The sequence below is a fragment of the Salmo trutta genome, chromosome 16, assembly GCF_901001165.1.
Source record: "Salmo trutta chromosome 16, fSalTru1.1, whole genome shotgun sequence".
Lineage (NCBI taxonomy): Eukaryota > Metazoa > Chordata > Actinopteri > Salmoniformes > Salmonidae > Salmo > Salmo trutta.
The window spans coordinates 31,942,602-31,963,664 of record NC_042972.1 but is presented as its reverse complement, the minus strand read 5'-3'; the positions used below and the strand labels follow the sequence as shown (position 1 = coordinate 31,963,664).

The following is a 21,063-nucleotide window of genomic DNA, read 5'->3' as shown; positions in this document are numbered from 1 at the left end:
AGTCCTGGGAGTGCATTCTGACAAAGATCAGCAAAGGTAATACAATATTTCTAATACTAATTCTGAGTTTAGGTTGCCCCGAACTTGGCGGGTGTCTGAATAGCTCACTGTGATGGCTGAGCTATGTACTCAGAATATTGAAAAATGTGCTTTCTTCGTAAAGCTATTTTAAAATCTGACACAGCGGTTGCATAAAGGAGTAGTCCATCTATAATTCTTAAAATAATTGTTATGTATTTTGTCAACGTTTATGATGAGTATTTTTGTAAATTGATGTGCACATTCACCGGACGTTTTGGTGGGAATACATTTTCTGAATATCACGCGCCAATGTAAAATGCTGTTTCTGTATATAAATATGAACTTTGTTACACAATACATGTATGTTTTGTTCGATAATGTCCTAGGAGTGTCATCTGATGAAGATCGTCAAAGGTTAGTGCTTCATTTCGCTGTGTTTTGGGTTTTATTGGCACATGTCCTTGCTTGGAAAATGGCTGTGTGATTATTTTTGTCTATGTACTCTCCTAACATAATCTAATGTTTTGCTTTCGCTGTAAAGTCTTTTTGAAATCGGACAATGTGGTTAGATTAATGAGAAGTGTATCTTTAAAATGGTGTAAAATAGTTGTATGTTTGAGAAAGCTGAATTATGACATTTTGTTGTTTTTTAATTTTCCGCCCTGATATTTCACTGGCTGTGTCCCACCTAGCCCATAGAAGTTAAGCCCCAACCCAACACACACACACATATACATATCAACAAATTGGCGAGGGCACTAGAACCGTCTACAGCACCCGTCCTCACCCTACTAGAATCTGAAGTCAAATGTCTACTGTTTTCTGGTGCTTCTGTTCCCAACCAAGGAGGGCCTACAGCAGAACCTAGATCTTCTGCACAGATTCTGTCAGACCTGGGCCCTGACAGTAAATTATCAAAATCCAGAAAAGAGACGTTAAATTCTACAACCACCTAAAAGGAAGCGATTCCCAAACCTTCCATAACAAAGTCATCACCTACAGGGAGATGAACCTGGAGAAGAGTGCCTTAAGAAAGCTGGTCATGGGGCTCTGTTCACAAACAGAAACATGCCCCAGGACAGCAACACAATTAGCCACAACCAAATCATGAGAAAACAAAAAGATAATTACTTGACACATTGGAAGGAATTAACAAAACAGAGCAAACTAGAATGCTATTTGGCCCTAAACAGAGAGCACAGTGGCAGAATACCTGACCACTGTGAGTGACCCAAACTTAAGGAAGGTTTTGAGTATGTACAGACTCAGTGAACATAGCCTTTCTTCTCTTGAGAGCCAGGTCTGCCTATGGCAGAGGCTATGTGCACACTGCCCACAAAATGAGGTGGAAACTGAGCTGCATTTCCTAACTTCCTGCCAAATGTATGACCATTTTAGAGACACATATTTCCCTCAGATTACACAGACCCACAAATAATTCAAAAATAAATTCAATTTTGATAAACTCCTATTTCTATTGGGTGAAATACCACAGTGTGCCATCACAGCAGCAAGATTTGTGACCTGTTGCCACAAGAAAAGTGCAACCAGTGAAGAACAAAACATTGTAAATACAACCCATATTTGTTTATTTTCCCTTTTTTACATTAACTACTTGCACATCGTTACAACACTGTATATAGACATATGACATTTGAAAAACTTGTGTGAGTGTAATATTTACTTTTTATTGTTTATTTCACTTTTGTTTATCAATTTCACTTGCTTTGGCAATGTAAACATATGTTTCCCATGGACAATAAAGCCCCTGGAATTGAGAGAGAGATTGAGAGAAAGAGATGCATGCTTATAGATGGGTTGGTTGTTTAGCAAGAAAACCGACATGTGCTCAACAATGGGGAAAAACAGACAGGGTTGGCGTAGGATTGTTGACAACATGTAAACTACGCTATATTTAGTCTCCAATGTTTATTGAAAACAAAAATAAATCTGCACAATGAGCACTGCTTGTCTCTCAAATACATAATTACAGTTGTTGGTTAGCTACCTAGTGAATTTTGGCCATATTAGCATAAACTTGACATCAGTGAAAAAACCTCAAAACAGCCACCTATGATTCCCCACATGGCAGCTTCTTGTCATTGTTGCTAGCTATCTGGCCACCCAGAATCACAACACATGGAATTCTGACCCATTGAAGCGCATGCGTTGTTTTTGTGACATTGTCAGCTAACCCGTCTATAGGCAGGTACGGCATGAGTTATTAACACAACACATCAGAGTTGCCAAACCAGCCGGATCAAGGGTAGTTCTGGAATAACCATTAGACCTTCTTAAAGGTGTAATGTAGGAGAGCCATGTCACATGCAGGAACCAGGAAGCAATACTCATCATTTTAGAAACAAGTTAAAAAAAAGAATGTGTGATGATCAAGGAAACTAGCTGTGTATTTATTATGCACAGTGGTCTGCATCAACACAGACACCATGTCCCAATGTAAAGTACTGGCTACAGTCCAAGCTTTTAGAGATGATCCAGCCACCCCACAAACAGAACAGACTCTGCTTTTAAAGTCAAGCTCTTTCTGGTCCTTGTGAAATAGCAATGACTTATTACTCTGTCACAACAACCACCACTCACCTCATCAACTCTCCTCCAGCTAAAATGGGATGAGGTGATGGGCTGGCAGTGCAATGACAATTTATGGAGGGTCATACTAGCATTAATCAGTCTTCATTTCATTGCAATGGTTGGTTCTACTCTGTAGTAGGACCACGAGTTTTTCCTTGGCCCTAACAATAGAACACAGACAGTGGCGTAGGAAGCACACCGCAAACCGGGGGGACCCCCAAGCTTTATGGGCCCCCCTAGATAGCATATGAACACATCATAAGCCATAGCAAAATGTTTAGAATTATAGAAAATTTGCTTTAAAACTGCAACATTTTCTTTCAACCTCATGGCAAAATGTGTATAGCATGAGAATAGCTATTAAAAAAGCACATTTTTAATCTGCCCCATGGCAAAATCTGTTTAATTGCAGGAAATTAGCTTTAAAAACAGCAACATTTTCTCTCAACCCCATGGCAAAAAAAACTTTTTTTTACAATTCCTAAAACAAACAAATATCTTTTTTGGGGGGCTTGCTCGGATCTTGCCTGCTGGCATTGCAAAACTGTGCTACGCCAATGAACACAGCTCTGCATTGCAAGCCTGAACACAAACCAAAAACACACCCATACAACCAATTTCATCAGCCTCTCTCTGACCTAACTAATATTGATTAATGGAATAGTCAAAATAATTACCTCATGGTCCCGCTTTCATTAGACTAGTATCAATGAGAAAATGAAATAGGCCCATTTCATCAACGATAAAGGCTTAAGGACATTATATTTTTGCATGTTAGTAATAAAATACATTCAATGCATGCTACGCTTCCTCTTTGTTCATTATGCAATGTACACTATGCTATTTAGGAAGCCAAGGCATTCTTATCTGAATGGGGATAAAAAGGCTGAGCCCTATGACACACACACACACACACACACACACACACACACACACACACACACACACACACACACACAAACACGGATTCATGAACATGAATGAACACACACGTAGACAAATCTCTCCCTGGAGCCTTTAATGGGATTCTGAGTGTGGGTTGAACTTTCACACAGATAGAGAGGCAGAGAATGAGGATAAGGGAGAAAAAAGTAAGGAAGAAAGTGAAAGGGAGAGAAAAAAAGGATAGAAAGGGAGATTACAAGCATTTATAGACCTAGAGGCTCTGTTGTTGGCAGAGCAGCAGCCCAGAGAGATGAATATGCCCTGTGGCATATGTCACAGTGAACACATTACTGGCCTGATCCTACCAATTCAGTCCTCTCCTTACCACAGCACAGACCTCCAAAACACCGCCTTCTGTATATAACTAACATAGAAACAGGTGGACCCCTAAATCTTTTAACATACACACTGATATTACCCCCTCATCCCAGAGTGTTCTTGAGGTTAACAGCCTCTCTGTCACTCTGACCTCAGTAGCTAGCCTATTGAGTGTCTAGCCTCGGGCTAGCGCACTAGCCCGAGGCTAGTTAGCACTTTTCAGAGAGGGCTAGTAGAAAATGTGCCAAACTAGCCCGATGCAGGTGAAACTTTGTCTTTTCGATTATTGCATAGCAGATTTTGGACCAGGGCAAGTAATGTTGGTATACTAGCCCGGCTGGCCAGAGCCCAAAATCCTTAAATTCCATCACTGGTCTGAAACATTATTCAGATGACTCTGAGACGGTGCAAATATTTTGGTGGCCCACAATGTCTAAAAACGATGTCAATGTTTAAATGACTAATAGGGAATTGGCAAATGTTGCAACTAGGCTACCTCCCTCTGTGTGGTCCGATTGATGCTTGCAGTCACTAATCAGCTTTTTATTGCGTCTGGTCTTCTCTGTAGCGTTTTGTGATCCCATGCACCACTGTCAAATAAGAATAAAATTAGACTCAGTGGATCGACATGGGCCATAAGTAGAGCCAAGAGTTTTTTCTGCCCATATGACCTGGGCCCTGGAGTTTTCCCTGGGGGGCGCAGGATGTTTTGGAACATTCAGATATGTAATGTAGAACAAACATGCCTCTCCAACATATTCATGGCATTTCTATCTGCAACGCTCGACAACGTTTGGCAACTGAACGTGGACCATGTCAGGTGACATGATCAGGTCACGTGGTCCAGCCTGACTTGGATCAATTCTGAAGAAAAGTAGCAACTGTCATCTAAATTGTAAAAGCTTTTAAAACAATTCTAATAAATGCAACAGTTGGACAATAGGAAAAAAAAGAAAAAGATACGCCCCCAAAAAATAACTTCATTTTTTTTTCTTAGAATGCACTCATACATACATTTTCTTATTGTATCAAGTATTGAAAAAATATTTTGTGCAAAAAAAGGATAATATGAGCCTCATTTGCATAAATACTGCATGTGTGTTTGCATAGAATAAATGAATGTAAAGGGGTGGAATAGGGCTGCAACCACCAAGCACATGCTCTGTCTAATGTACCTTCGCTGTCTAGACTGCCTCATTAATTACTGTTGGTGTTACATTCTCTTGCAGAATTCAACAAGTGTCAATAGCAGGATAGCATCAGATTAAAAATCAACACGCTTTGCTCTAGATTTGAGCTCCCGAGTGGCGCAACGGTCTTAGGCACTGCATCTCAGTGCTAGAGGCGTCACGACAGACCCTGGTTCGATTCCAGGCTGTATCACAACCGAGCACGATTGGGAGTCCCATAGGGTGGCGCACAATTGGCCCAGCGTCGTCCAAGTTTGGCTGGGGTAGGCTGTCATTGTAAATAAGAATTTGTTCTTAACTGACTTCCCTAGTTAAATAAAGGTGAAAAAAATAATAATAATTACACCTATCTAAACATACTTTACAATGTTTGTGAGATAACATAATATCACTATAATCCAAGTGTTCATATTCAAAGTTGCCTGCATTTCAACTGTATTAAATTATTACTTTTTTTCAATTCCACAAAAAATCTTATCTTTCTATTGATGTAATTATCAAGATTGTGCTTTAAATCCCAGAAGAAGCTTTAGAGTTCTTATAGATTCAATAAAAATACTATTCCATTGAGCTCATTTCATCCATTGCGGAGTGTGTTTGACAGGTCATTACAAACATTTCCGCGGTCGTAACATTAACAGGGAAAAACGACAGGCACAAACAAGAGTATGAAAAAGTCGCCTGAGTAAAATGGAAGCAATCAATCCAGCGAGATTTAAGTGCCAAGTGAATTTTGCACCCCTCAAACACAGGAAATAGATGGCTGAGAAAGAGGGTGGTGATGATGTTACTGCTGCTGATGTCATCATTGGAAGCCTTCAGTCTCCATATCCCAGAACAGGTGTCTTGCATAATAGTACAATGTCGTAATGACTGAGTCATGGGATAACACATCAGATGTTAAAATATGGATATAGTACTACATGTTATACTGTGTAGCCTGACAACAGCAAAAGAAAATATACCTATTCAACTGCAAACATTGTAATGTTTGTTTTTCCATTGGCGGACACTCAGTGAAAAAGCACTGTTTGTGCACTAGTACCCCAGCCTATGTGGCCAGTCTGAATTTGTAATAGAGGCTATATTCAGTGTAAAGTTCATGATGCACCCTTTTATGGGACAAGGCATTGATTGTTCATAAAGAAATCAGCCAAATCTTCTGCTGGCATAGTTTGACACTCCCACATATGCAAGAAACAGACCTAGCACTCTCGTAACAGGAAACAGTGTCAGTAAATTTAACTGAAGGTGTAGCTGTATATGCTGGTAGCCTAGCGGTTAGAGAGTTGGGCCAGTAACTGAAAGGTCGCTGGTTTGAATACCTGAGCCGCCAAGGTAAATTATCTGTTGATGTGCCCTTGAGCAAGACACTTAACCCTAATTTGCTCCAGGGGCACCATACTACTATGTCTGACCCTGCAAAACAAAACATTTCACGGCGCCTATTCATATGTATGTGACAAAACATTTTTTCCACTTATTTTTTTGTATTAACAGAGAAAGAGCAGTTTGTCATGCCAGACAGACTTGAGTTCACCAAGTCTTTTAGAATCCCATAGAACAGCAGATATGTGCAGCACTGAAATGCTTGCATCTGACATACAGGAGAACCATGGTTTACAGTGACGCATGCTTCAATCAATATAATAACAATCACAGCATTCTATGAAAAGGATTGGGATTTAAAATACAAGCAACCACATGTAAATCCAATTTTAAACAATTTAACAAGACGTTTCCAAGGGCAACCCCCCTACATAAATATTACATTGTCAACAGGCAGCTTGTTTATAGCTGACCACTACTATGGTAAACATGCCCCACTTCTCCAGTCCTGCAAAAGAGATGCCCAAACGAAGCGACAGTCCCGTTCAGGGCAATGACTGAGCGACAACAATCCGTGATAGGCTATTTATGGCTCAAATAAGAAATGTACTACATTTACTAACAAATAACACCTAACATACCATTATCATTGAACAACATAAATGCATTTTTATCAAATAGCCTATCAGTTGGCATCGTCACTATTCTGCTGATAAAAATGCAACATGTAGGCTACCCTAAAGATGTATAATGGACAATTAACGTTCCACTAGCTAAACCACATTGCGATGCTAGCAGAGGCAACAACAGGCTTTGTGAACGCTAAATTAGTATATTAATGACAAATATTCTCCCCTTGCTTTCTAAAAATAATTGTCTACATCGCTTTATAATGATTTAAGCAGGCAATAAGGCTCTGTTGTTGGAAAACTAGTCTACAGACGAGCTTGTTTACTTCCTCCGCTAGTTAGCAAACGCAACGTAATAGGGCTGCTGCACACATCGCTGAAACTCCCTCATCGCATCCAGCATGAAATGACAAGTGCTAAGACTCCACCGGCATTGTGCCCTACCTGCCATGTCTCGCGTGGCTCGTGGACGGCATGAAACTCTCATTGTCCAGGTTTGAAGGGGAGCAGTTGCTTGTTGCCAGCGTGGTTTCGTTTAATGTGAGTCTCTCCGCGGCGTTCAATGACACTGAACGTAGAGGGTGGAGAGGATTTCAGAGCGCGCAAACGCAGCAGCAGATGCGCTACAACCGTTGCGTTTTAAGCACAGGCACGGAGATAGGGTTTGTGAGCCACTAGGTTGTTTTACTCTACTATAAATGAATTATCTTTTAAAATACAAATGTCCCTGTTTGTTTAACTAAGCCTATGTGGCAATGAGATCAGGGGTCCCAATAGGAGTTGAGTGGCGATGAGATCAGCAAGATTGAGATAATTCATATCTCTCTCTCTCTTTCACTCACTCACACACACACAATTCAAGGGAAGTTTTTGTCAGAGTTCAATGGAGGATTTTACAGTTTTTATTTTAGAAAGGGCTTGATTGAGCATTGTATTCTTCACTAAAGCAATTTTTTCAATTATGCATCATTATTTAACAGTGAATTAATTCAAAGTGAAAGACAAAAGTGAAGACTTCAAAAAACAACATGCTTGTGAAACCACATGCTTGTGAAAGCAGGGGGGTATTTCTCCTCTCAACCTGTTATCTCTACAGCCACTGCCCGCTGTAAGAATCCATCTCTGACTGGCTTGTGGTGTCATCTGCGGAGGAGAAGACAGACATGATGAGCTGCAGAACAGGCCTGACTTGAGATGACCCCAGAGTAAGCTGACATCACAGACTGTGATGAGATGAGATGGAGAGAGAGATACAGTAGGTCCACCTTTATGATGCTGGAGGTATTGGCGTTTCTGGAATATCTCCCTCAGTGCACTCAGGACCAGGTCAGACTCTACCGCAGAGGGTGAGCCCACCTATCATACGTGCACACACACACACACCATTGTATCAACCTCATATCGCCATACATTGGACATAGTCTACGACTTTGATTGGCATGCCCCAGTCATGTTCTCTCACCGGTCTGAAGCTCATGGTCTTTCTGATCCTCTCAGCGTGTGCCCCTGCAGGAGGAGGGGGGGCGGGCATAGAAGGAGGTTGGGGGACCCAGGGGGGGAGAGGGCTCTTGGAGACATCTCGAGAGCTGACACTCCGTGTGAGGGGGGATGGGAGAGGAGGCAGAGGCCCCTTCCTCAGGGCCAGGGAGGTGGAGGTCCCTGTAGATCTGTTGGGTAAGGTCTTAGAGGCTGGACCTGTGAGAGACACCAAAACAATTCTGTCCTGTGTTCTTCAGTCCTGGCCCTGGAGACACACAGGGTGGGTGAACAGGCTTTTGTTCTAGCTTAGCAATAACACACCTGATTCAACTAATAATCAAGGCAATGCAAAAGAAGATCCCTCTTAGCCAGCAGGGGGCCTACCTCTGTTGTTCATGTCCCTGCTGTCAGCCACCACGCCCCCCAGACTGTAGATGAGGCTGAAGATGACTTTAGACGTGTGTCTGTCCGTCATATCCTTCTCGTTTTGCCTCTCCATCCTGACCAGCTTCCTCAGAGCAGGGTCCAGCTCTCTAGTCTGCACACAGGTGAGGATGATGATGCATGTGACATTACAATAGCATTGATGACTGTGATATAACAGATATAAATGTGCAATTAGAATTTTATGAATTATTCTATGATGATCATAATACGCTGTCGGATCAAAACCTTGTATTAAAAGCAATTACTCTCATCAATGTACTCTGTACATATCATGACTCTAGGACCAATAAAATGTATTCAAAATACCTTCTGAATTTCATTATTGTTATTGGAGATAAGAGGTTTTCATCCGACAGCTACATAATAATGGTTATGTTGTGGATGTGTTAAAACAACAGTGGTGTCAGTGTTGTGCTCACACTGAGGCCTTGCTCTGGGTCCACTCTCACCTGGGACTCCTGTCTGTGGAGAACAGAGAAGATTAAATCAGCCATTTGTCTTTTACTCCATTCTAATGCAGCATCATAAAATATCTCTAATAGTGAATTGTCTGAGTCTGTCTGAGCTCCAGTGTGCATATGTACTATATTTCTCACTCTGACACATATGGAGATGGAGTGCTGATCTCAGATCGGCTCTGTTCCTGTTCACAGATACAGCCTGAGGAGGAATCCACACTGTCAGTATGGTTCATCTGCCCACTAGCTCTGTCTGAGAGAGGGGGAGAGAGAGAAAGATGGGGGTTCAGCAAAAGAGAGCAAAATATAAAATGTTATGGGAGAAATAGAGTGAAAGAAGGAGACAGAGAGATGGGGGAAGAGGAGACAAGGAAGAGGAAGAAAGAGAAGAGGACTGGCTTGCCTGAAGCTGAGAGAGCTTATTATAATGTAAATGTAATCTGACGTGTGTGTGTTTCTCTCCAAACCTGGGGCTTGTTGGATCTGTCTCTCCACGGCTGCACAGAACCTCTCTGCCTCTGCCTCATCTGCAAAGTTCAGGCCCGCCTGGCAGTCCTAAACAAACACACACAGTCAGTGTGGGAGGTCATCAAGGACCAGAACAATAACCTTTTCAGAGCTATGCTATTAGCCAAAGCCTTTTTAGAGCCAGTGCTATTATGAGCATGTTACAGAACCAACCAACCAATGAACTCACATAACCCTGTAGGCCTAACCCTAACCCTAGCTCCACACCCTGGCTCAACCCTAACCCTAGCATTAACCTAACCCCAACCCTAGCATAACCCTAACCCTAGTCTCAACCCTAACCCTATCACTAACTTAATATCCACTCACCGGCTCAACCCTAGTCTCAGCCCTAACCCTAGCTTCATGTTCACACCACGCTCAATCCTAACCCTAAACATTAACCTAACCCCAAACCTAGCATAACCCTAACCCTAGCATAACCCTAACCCTCAACCCTAACCCTATCACTAGCTTAATATCCACATACCGACTCAACCCTAGCTTCATGTCGACCCCAGGCTCAACCCTAACCCTAAACATTACCCTAACCCTAGCTTCATGTCCACATCCTGTTTCAACTCTAATCTTCAGCCACCACAACCCTAACCCATTTAATAGCAGAATGGTTAATATGCCCTTAAAAGCTGTTCCATGAGCAGTTTTGTTGCTTTGGTCATCAGGGTTGAAACAGAATTATAGAGTTATCTTTGATAAGAGGATAACAACTCTTTAGATGTGATTTCTGGGCATGTCACTTACATTTGCAGGGAAGGTGTGGAAGTAGGGGTGGGGTGCAGAGTATCTAAAAGGAACATACAGCTCCTGTTCCCACAGCAACTTAGATCTCTGGTTTAAAGGAGAAATGGAGTAGATTAGATAATTAAGTGTACATAATGTTGATTGGAGGTACACAAGACACACTCCCCACCTCTCATCATGAGATGCCGGGCTGTTACCAAGAACCACATACCGGATTTTTAACAGGGTCGTTAGCAAATTAGTTTTCATAGTATTTTCTGCGGCTACCTAGCTCAAATTCTAGATGTCAGATTAAAACGAGACTATAGCATCTATAAAGTGACCATTAGACTTTCATTTTTATGTATTGACTAAATTTGTAGGTGCAAAAGTTTTTATTAAATTGATAATTTATCTCACAAATACATTTCCATCCATTAAGAAACAACAATGTGCTAACTTTTTGTAGCATTACTGACATTGCTAACACATTTTTTAGCCAAAGCTCAAAGTTTTAACACCGTGTTGGTTGCTTGGCAACAACACAGCTGCTTGCATCAGGCTGCCAGTCATAATAATTATATATGCAAACACATCTAGGCTATTGTAGATAGCTAGCTATATGGTGGTATTCAAGCTGAGGTTAATCAATAAATATAAGCAGATATTTTAGCTAGCTACGTAGCTATCTTGCTAACGTTACCTAGCTAGCTTGTACAAAGTCCAGCAGCTAGCCTCTGTAGCTAGCTAACACCAGTTAGCTGAAAGCTAGCTAAACGAACAGGCAAATAAAGGAAGCTTGCCAATGAATGTTGTTTTATTTTGATTAGCTAGGTAGCTATACCAGTCAGATCAGAACATTGGCATGGTCACTAACCAACAAGTGAGGAAAGCTACTTAGCTATATTTTTTTTCAAGTAAGGTTTTCATATAAGGGTGAAGTTATATCATGTGCAAACTGCTTAGCTAGACACTTGTGTGTAATTGGAGAACAACAAATATGCACAAATAAGCTAGCAAACATCCTTGGCTGCTATGATAACGTATGACTGTAACGTTAGCTAACATGTATAGCCAGTTCATGCGCCACAATATCATACTTTCTTACACAAAACATAGCTAGGTAAGGTTAGTTACGTTCAGTTTAAAACCACCAAACTTTGAGAAACTGCCTCGCTAATCACATTAATTTGCATTGCACAGACCAAGCTACAGTAAGAATCTTAAGGAGCGTACCCTTTTTTTCAATTTTCGCTTAAAATGACATACCCAAATCTAACTGCCTGTAGCTCAGGACCTGAAGCAAGGATATGCATATTCTTGATACAATTTGAAAGGGAACACTTTGAAGTTTGTGGAAATGTGAATTAATGTAGGAGAATATAACACATTAGATCTGGTAAAAGATAATACAAAGAAAAATCAGTCATTTTCTGTTATAATTTTTTTTCATAATCTTTGAAATGCAAGAGAAAGGCAATACTTTCAGAATGGAGTCTAGGTGTATTTAGATTTTTGCCACGAGATGGCAGCAGTGTGTGTGCAACGTTTCAGACTGATCCAGTGAAGAATTACATTACTGCACAATATTTTGTATCTAGTCTGCCAGGAGATTGCCCAAATGTGCCGAATTGGTCAATTGATACATTTTGAAGTGCATAACTATAGAGAACATACAAAAATGCTACGGTAATAAAAAATGTAAGTTTACACACTCCCAGGAATGTCATACATGATGGATAATTAGCTTATACACTAACTTTCACACATCTAGATGGCCGGGCAGGGTGCAGAAATACCGCATGGCCATCTAGATGTGTGTCTTAGTCTAGTCTTCTTCTTCTCTGTTGAGTTTCAGAGGGTCTTACCATTTCGTAACATTCAGCTCATGCTGTCGGTCACGCTGGTCTGTATTTAAATTGCAACCATTTCAACGTGTAGCCACCGCTTTCTGTTCTGTTAGTTTTAAACCATTTTACATGCCAGTAGCAACCCGGCAATGTACTGGTCTCAATGGTTGATTATTCAGGGTACAGCTACAATCACGTTACACACCGGCAGCAACCCAGCATGTTTTGGTCTAATAGTTTTAAACCATTTTACACGCCAGTAGCAACCTGGCAATGTACTGGTCTAATGTACATTTTGTTAGCAGTCCTTTTATGCACTCTGTAAAAAAGAGGCGATCCATCCTGTTGGCATAATGTCTGTGCTCATGTCGGCATGGTTACTGACTGGGTAAAACTTTCTATGACAACAATTATCTCATTTAGAAGGCTAAAAACATCTTGCTGTCTTTCCACAACTAGTTTCATATTTAATCATATACGTTTTACAACATTTAAATGTAAACCTAATCCCTTGAATGCGTACACCTCCAGAGATGCAGTTATTTAGTTATACCATCCTTAATGATATCATTAAACAACAACTGATTTGACATGATTATTGTTTGGAGCCCCAATTTCCCAAATGATTTATGTTAGAAATATTGTTTCAACGTCCAATCTTTTGATGTTCAATTATTGCAAAGTCTCTCTCTGTTGTAACACTCAGACATTCCAGTCTCAATCCTGTAAAGGCAAGAGAGAGAGAACGTTTACGACCGGTCATTAAGTCACACAACCGGCCCAACTTCCCTCCCTGGTGGGAGAGAGAGGGGGGGCTCTCTTTGATCCTCACCCATGAGGGAAAGTCATAACAGGGGATACCTAGTCAGTTGTACAACTGAACACATTCAACCTAATGTGTCTCCTGCATTTAACCCAAACCCTCTGAATCAGAGAAGTGCGGGGGGCTGCCTTAATCGACATTAGCATCATTGGCACCCGGTTGTCGTTGGGGATTAACTACCTTGCTCAAGGGCAGAACGACAGATTTTTTCACCTTGCCGACTCGGGGATTCAAACCAGCAACCTTTTGGTTACTGGCCCAACGCTCTTAACTGCTAGGCTACCTGGGTGACATGTCTGGTGGGTATGCAGTGGCATGTCTGGTGGGTATGCAGCTTCCAGGAATTGTGGACAAATCCTTGCGACATGGGGCTGTGCATTATCATGCTGGAACATGAGGTGATGGCGGCGGATGAATGGCACGACAATGGGCCTCAGGATCTCATCGGGGTATCTCTGTGCATTCAAATTACCATTGATAAAATGCAATTGTGTTCGTTGTCCATAGCTTATGCCTGCCCATACCATAACCCCACCGCCACCATGGGGCACTCTGTTCACTACGTTGATATCAGCAAATCGCTTGCCCATATGACACCGTACACTCTGTCTGCCATCTGCCCGGTAAAGTTGAAACCGGGATTCACCTGTGAAGAGCACACTTCTCCAGCGTGCCAGTGGCCATCGAAGGTAAGCATTTCCTCACTGAAGTAGGTTACGATGCCGAACTGCAGTCAGGTCAAGACCCTGGTGAGGACGATGAGCACGCAGATAAGATTCCCTAAGACAGTTTCTGACAGTTTGTGCAGAAATTCTTTGGTTGTGCAAACCCACAGTTTCATCAGCAGTCCGGGTGGCTGGTCTCAGACGATCCCTCAGGTGAAGAAGCCGGATGTGGTGGTCCTGGGCTGGCGTGGTTACACGTGGTCTGCAGTTGTGAGGCCGGTTGGACGTACTATCAAATTCTCTAAAACATTGTTGGAGGCAGCTTATGCTAGGGAAATTAACATAAAATTCTCTGGCAACAGCACTGGTGGACATTCCTGCAGTCAGCATGCCAATTGCACACTCCCTCAAAACTTGAGACATCTGTGGCATTGTGTTGTGTGACAAAACTGCACATTTTAGAGTGGCCTTTTATTGTCCCTAGCACAAGGTGCACCGGTGTAAAAAAACATGGAAATGAAAAACATAAATATTTTAAGTGAGAAGTAGGCATTGTTCTGAAACCCAAAACTAAAGGACATTCACATGAGCACAACAATGTCTATTCCACCCATGCTCTACCAAGGTTTTCCAGCACACAGCTTTGACCTACTACAGTAACTACAGTACCAGTCAAAAGTTTGGACACACCTACTCATTCAAGGGTTTTCTTTATTTGTAAATGTTTTTACATTGTTAAATAATAGTGAAGACATCACAACTATGAAATAACACATATGGAATCATGTACTAACCAAAAAAGTGTTAAACAAATCAAAATATATTTTATATTTGAGATTCTTCAAAGTAGCCACCCTTTGCCTTGATGACAGCTTTGCACACTCTTGGCATTTTCTCAACCACCTTCACCTGGAATGCTTTTTCAACAGTCTTGAAGGAGTTCCCACATATGCTGAGCACTTGTTAGCTGTTTTTCCTTCACTCTGTGGTCCAACTCATCCCACACCATCTCAATTGGGTTGAGGTCAGGTGATTGTGGAGGCCAGGTCATCTGACGCAGCACTCCATGACTCTCCTTCTTGGTCAAATAGCCCTTACACAGCCTGGAGGTGTGTTGGGTCATTGTCCTGTTGAAAAACAAAAGATAGCCCCTCTAAGCGCAAACCAGATGGGATGGTGTATCGCTGTAGAATGCTGTGGTAGCCATGCTGGTTAAGTGTGCCTTAAATTCTAAATAAATCACAGACAGTGTCACCAGCAAAGCAACCTCACACCATTACACCTCCTCCTCCATGCTTCATGGTGAGAACCACACATGCAGAGATCATCCGTTCACCTAATCTGGGTCTCACAAAGACACGGCGTTTGGAACCAAAAATCTTACATTTGGACTCATCAGACCAAAGGACATTTTCACCAGTCTATTGTCCATTGTTTGTGCTTCTTGGCCCAAGCAAGTCTCTTCTTCTTATTGGTGTCCTTTAGTAATGGTTTCTTTGCAGCAATTCGACCATGAAGGCCTGATTCACACAGTCTCTTCTGAACAGTTGATGTTGAGATGTGTCTGTTACTTGAACTGTGTGAAGCATTTATTTGGGCTGAAATGTCTGAGGCTGGTAACTCTAATGAACTTATCCTCTGCAGCAGAGGTAACTCTAGGTCTTCTATTCTTGTTGCGGTCCTCATGAGAGCCAGTTTCATCATAGCACTTGATGGTTTTTGCGACTGCACTTGAAACTTTAAAAGTTATTGACATTTTCTGTATTGACTGACCTTCATGTCTTAAAGTAATGATGGACTGTCGTTTCTTTGTTTATTTGAGCTGTTCTAGCCATAATATAGATTTGGTCTTTTACCAAATAGGGCTATCTTCTCAGGAATCAGCTAACCTGGAGTCGAATCAATGAGACGAGATTGGAGATTTTGGTTAGAGCTGCCCTGCCCCATAAAAACCACTTGCAAAATGTGAGTTTGCTATTCACAAGAAGGATTGCCTGATGTGAACCAAGCCTCGAAAAAATGAGATCTCAGAAGACCTAAGATTAAGAATTGTTGCCTTGGATAATGCTGGAAAGGGTTACAAATGTATCTCTAAAAGAAAGTCCATATTAAGACACATTGTCTATAAATGGAGAAACTTCAGCACTGTTGCTACTCTCCCTAGGAGTGGCCGTCCTGCAAAGAGGACTGCAAAAGCACAGCGCAGAATGCTCAATGAGGTTAAGAAGAATCCTAGAGTGTCAGCTAAAGACTTACAGAAATCTCTGGAAGATGCTAACATCTCTGTTGGCGAGTCTACATTACGTAAAACACTAAACAAGAATGGCGTTCATGGGATGACACCATGGATGAAGCCACTGCTGTTAAAAAAAAACCATTGCTGCACGTCTGAAGTTCGCAAAAGAGCAACTGGATGTTCCACAGCGCTTCTGGCAAAATATTCTGTGGACAGATTAAACTAAAGTTGAGTTGTTTGGAAGGAACACACAACACTATGTGTGGAAAAAAAGGCACAGCACACCAACATCAAAACATCATCACAGGTGGAGGGAGCATCATGGTTTGGGGCTGCTTTGCTGCCTCAGGGTCTGGACATCTTGCTATCATCGACGGATAAATTAATTCCCAAGTTTATCAAGACATTTTGCAGGAGAATGTAAGGCTATCTGTCGCCAATTGAAGCTCAACAGAAGTTAGATGATGCAACAGGACAACAACCCAGAAGACAAGTAAATCAACAACAGAATGGCTTGAACAGAAGAAAATATTCCTTCTGGAGTGGCCCAGTCAGTCCTGACCTCAACCCGATTGAGATGCTGTGGCATGACCTCAAGAGAGCGGTTCACACCAGACATCCCAAGAATATTGTGGAACTGAAACAGTTTTGTAAAGAGGAATGGTTCAAAATTCCTCCTGACTGTTATGCAGGTCTGATCCACAACTACAGAAAACGTTTGGTTGAGGTTAATGCTGTCAAAGAAGGGTCAACTTGTTATTAAATCCAAGGGTTCACATACTTTCCCCACCCTTCACTGTGAATGTTTACACAGTGTCTTCAATAAAGACATGAACAATTATAATTGTCTGTGTGTTATCAGTTCAAGCAGACTGTGTTTGTCTATTGTTGTGACTTAGATGAAGATCAGATCAAATGTTATGGCCAATTTATGCAGAAATCCAGGTAATTCTAAAGGGTTCACATACTTTTTCTTCACACTGTATATATCATGTTGCTGTAATTATTTTTTAGATATAGGCCTATTGTAAATGTGTATTATTGTTGCGTCCCCATCATTATTGCAAAAAGAAATACAAGTACAAACATAACTTTAAGCTACATATTATTTTGACAGAGGTAATGAACTGTCCATTCATCAACACAGCAATTTAGAAAACAGGACCATGTTTGAAACACCAGTGGTTCTGAGCTTAAGTCAATATTACACAGTCAAGCTAACAGTTACAGAAATCAGGAATGCAAAAGGGCTCTATCTACATGAGCTACTATGTCCAACACACCACCACCTGTTATGTTGGGTGCCTACTGACCAAAAAAAGCATGTTATTATGATTATGTATTGCTAAAATAAAGGTTTAAGGAAATACAGGCATGCACCACATTACTACAAGCCAAAACAGCCCAAGCCTAATGCCTTGTAAGTATAAAAGCAAAGCTCGCTTTCATTTCATAAAAATTATCTTTAAAAGGTAGCGCAATGGGATAATGTCATACTGGTGTGTGAAGAATCCAATACTTTACCTTGTACGCGGTACAAATCCCATTATTGTGGAAGCACGTCCTCTAAGAGTATGAATTCGACTTTTTAAGAAGGTTTGAATTCTAAGCAACCTGCATACACATAGTTTGAAGTACATTTCCAACATAGCTACTGTAGTAGGTCAAAGCTGTGTACTGGAAAACCTTGGTAGAGCATGGGTGGAGTAGGAATTGTGGTGCTCATGTGAGTTTCCTTTATTTTTCGGCTTCAGACCAATTCCTACTTCTCATTTAAAACTTTGTTTTTGTTTTTAAATAAAATGCAGTTAATTGTCATCAGTAATATACAAAACAAACACACATGGACACACCCTTTAACACAAAGCCTATTGTTTTTTAATGAACCTGTGCGCTCACGGTGACTGGTAAAGACATGAAAAAACTGTCATAGCCAAAAAACACACACACACACACACACACACACACACACACACACACACACACACACACACACACACACACACACACACACACACACACACACACACACGGAGAGAGATAAAGAGATTCCAATGAGGCCTGCTCTATGGAAACTGAATAAACAGGTCAACCTGGTATCTTGCCAGAGGTCAGAAGCACTTCCTGCTTTTAGTTTTAAACCAGAGACACAATGAAAACAGCCATGACAACTTAACTGCCATAAAAATAATAACAAATCAAATCAAATATGATATTTATGCACACTATATGGTCTCATACTATTCTGATTGCTGATTTAAAAAATATGTAAATAGTATAAGTATTGAGAGAGAGAGAGAGAGAGAGAGAGAGAGAGAGAGAGAGGTAACTCCTCTGAAGGTCTGAGTGTCTGGTGAAGCAGGTGTTATGACTCGTTTGGTGGTGGTTCCTCTGACCTTGACGCAGTACACACGCAGGAAGTAGGAGTTTTGTGAGCGGTCTTCGACCAGACACACTACCCCACAGCCCTCATGCCTCCACACCGGACGCCCAGGGAAGGACACATACACCTGGGCTACTGCTGAGACCACTGCCTGAAACGGACACACACACACATATACACACTCACAATTTGTAACAGGTTTCAGATTAGGTTCACTATTTAACACACTAGCTCTCACAGTCTCACGACACAATTCGACGGTTAAGTTCAGGCATTAACTCTGAAATCTTAAGGTTAGGCATTAACTTCAAATGGTTGAGGTAAGGGTTAAGGTTTGGGATAGGCTTAAATGAAAAATCGCAAACAAATTGTCTATCGCTGGATTAGAATTTACAACCTTTGGAATCAGATGCTTAACCAAAAAATACTTGAAGGTAACAGTGCTCACTGTTGCCCCTAGTGGCCAGTTTCTATGTCATCTAATACTGACTTGTATCAAGGGTGACCTTGATAGTCCAATACTGACTTGTATCAAGGGTGACCTGGATGTACAATCTATATGATTGTACATTTTACACTTGTTACTTACTACTAGGTTGTGGTATTCAAAATAGACGGCATTTGTATCAACCACAACCAAATGATCCCCTCTGCCCTCACACACAGCCCTTTCACCTGCAGGGCTTCACATGTGATTCACTATGACTGATAACACTGGAAAGTACCTCAGCACTTTCAAAGATCATCCCCATCACTGACTGGATACTATATTTTATTGTTTGTTACTTATTTCATCCTAATATTCTGTCTGCAAAGTTTTTAAAACCAAGGATACAATCGCCTACGTATTTATTTGGACAATGAAGCTAAAACTTTTAATTTGTCTCTATACTACATCATTTTCGATTTGAGATTAAATGTTTTCTGAAGTGACAGTTCAGAATGCCATCTTTTTATTTGAGGGTATTTGAATAAATATCTGTTTTAACATTGAGAAATGAATGCACTTTATGTACAGTTCCTTCAGAAAGTATTCCACCACTTTGTTATGTTACAAAGTGGGATTAAATTGGTCAGAATTCTACACAAAATACACTAATGCCAAAGTGGATGATGAGTGAGAAAGTTACAGATGCACAAAGATCATGCCCCAAATGCATGCTAACCTCTCACCAGTACCAATAACGGGGGTTAGCATTTTTGGGGGGGTATCATATTTATGACTAACTTCTTCACTCATCATTATTCATGATGCATGATTATATGTAATCATGCTAGCATCCACAATAATGTACAAGTGTTCAAAAACATCTTCTATTCTTATTTACAATAAAAGTGATTCCAAAATCACACAATACATTATTAACCATTCATTTCTATTGGGCACAACATAATACGAAACACAACCAAAACAAACTGCAAATGCATCCAACAAGTTTGTAGCGTCACAAGCCTTATGTAGTCATTGCGTGCTAGGAATATGGGACCAAACAATAAATGTTTGACTGACTTTAATACACTATATGTGAATTTGTCCAATTATGACACGTTCAAATCGGGGGACTAGATACAAGTGCTTTCATTTCTAAACGATAAAACATATGTAAGAAAATATCCTCAAATAAAAGGTGACATTCGGTACTGTTGCTTCATATAAATCATTTCATCTCAAATCCAAAATTCTGGAGTCTAGTGCCAAATTAAACATTTTAGCTTCACTGTCCAAATAAATACTTAGTGGAGTATACATGTGGCAACAGTGGGGTTGGGTGGAGAACAACAGGGAAATTAGTGAGTCCTCACTGGCCATCAAGAGCTCAGATACATGAGAGAATGAGGATAAATACGGAGGGATAACCAGCAACAGAAAGTATGAACAAAGAGAGAAAGAAGGAAGAATGTTACAGATGCCTCTAGGGGTTAAACTGACCTTACACTCGGCTCCCAGGAGAGTGAAGAGCAAAGCGTTCTCACGGACCGTCAAGAGGTTGCTGAAAACTGGACATCCACATCCTCCATTGCACGCCATCCCTCACTCCTTCTCTCTTTATTCTATCGCTCTCTCTTTTTATCAGCAATTCACTGAGAATTTCTGTCTATGTACCACACACTGCAGTCTCAGTCAGAGATCCAAGCTGTCCAAGTACATTTACAGTGCACAAAATGTGATTACGCTTACCGTCCAGTACATTCACTTAGTACATCTTCATGCAAATGTCTGTATGGGTATGCATGGTGTTTGAGGGACTGATGCGTATGTCAGATAAAAATATACAGGCATAGTACTGTTTTTCTCTGACACACACATCAGTCACTTAAACAGCCACGCATACAGATACACACATTTGCATGAGGAAGTACTGAGTGAAGGTGCTGTACTCCATGTGAGACCACATCTTCATACATGATGCATGCTGACCCAAACTTTCTTAAAAACAAACATTTATTTC

General features: G+C 41.0%; 2 protein-coding genes across 4 annotated transcripts in view; both read right to left on the bottom strand.

Annotated features, from left to right (window-relative positions):
* pfkfb4b (6-phosphofructo-2-kinase/fructose-2,6-biphosphatase 4b) overlaps positions 1–7,592 on the bottom strand; it is a 59,199-nt gene extending 51,607 nt beyond the window's left edge. Inside the window, exon 1 of the mRNA XM_029693960.1 lies at positions 7,469–7,592. Within this exon, the coding sequence (XP_029549820.1) occupies positions 7,469–7,511 (43 nt within the window). The 5' untranslated portion in view covers positions 7,512–7,592. The remainder of the gene's footprint in view (positions 1–7,468) is intronic.
* Positions 7,593–7,903: 311 nt separating this feature from the next.
* On the bottom strand, positions 7,904–20,823 carry si:dkey-197j19.6 (neural Wiskott-Aldrich syndrome protein). Of its 3 annotated transcripts, XM_029693964.1 has the most exons (10): positions 20,544–20,823; positions 18,627–18,764; positions 10,678–10,764; positions 9,876–9,963; positions 9,547–9,661; positions 9,370–9,412; positions 8,888–9,041; positions 8,487–8,719; positions 8,290–8,380; positions 8,003–8,167 (listed from the first exon to the last, which is right to left on the bottom strand). In XM_029693964.1, exons 1-10 carry the CDS (start codon positions 20,640–20,642, stop codon positions 8,115–8,117), a joined length of 1,101 nt encoding a protein of 366 aa, XP_029549824.1. In that variant the 5' UTR covers positions 20,643–20,823; the 3' UTR covers positions 8,003–8,114. The 3 variants fall into 3 exon arrangements, with proteins under 3 accessions (XP_029549822.1, XP_029549823.1, XP_029549824.1); XM_029693962.1 differs by having other exon boundaries at positions 7,904–8,380; XM_029693963.1 differs by having other exon boundaries at positions 7,911–8,380; positions 9,400–9,412.
* Positions 20,824–21,063: the final 240 nt, after the last annotated feature.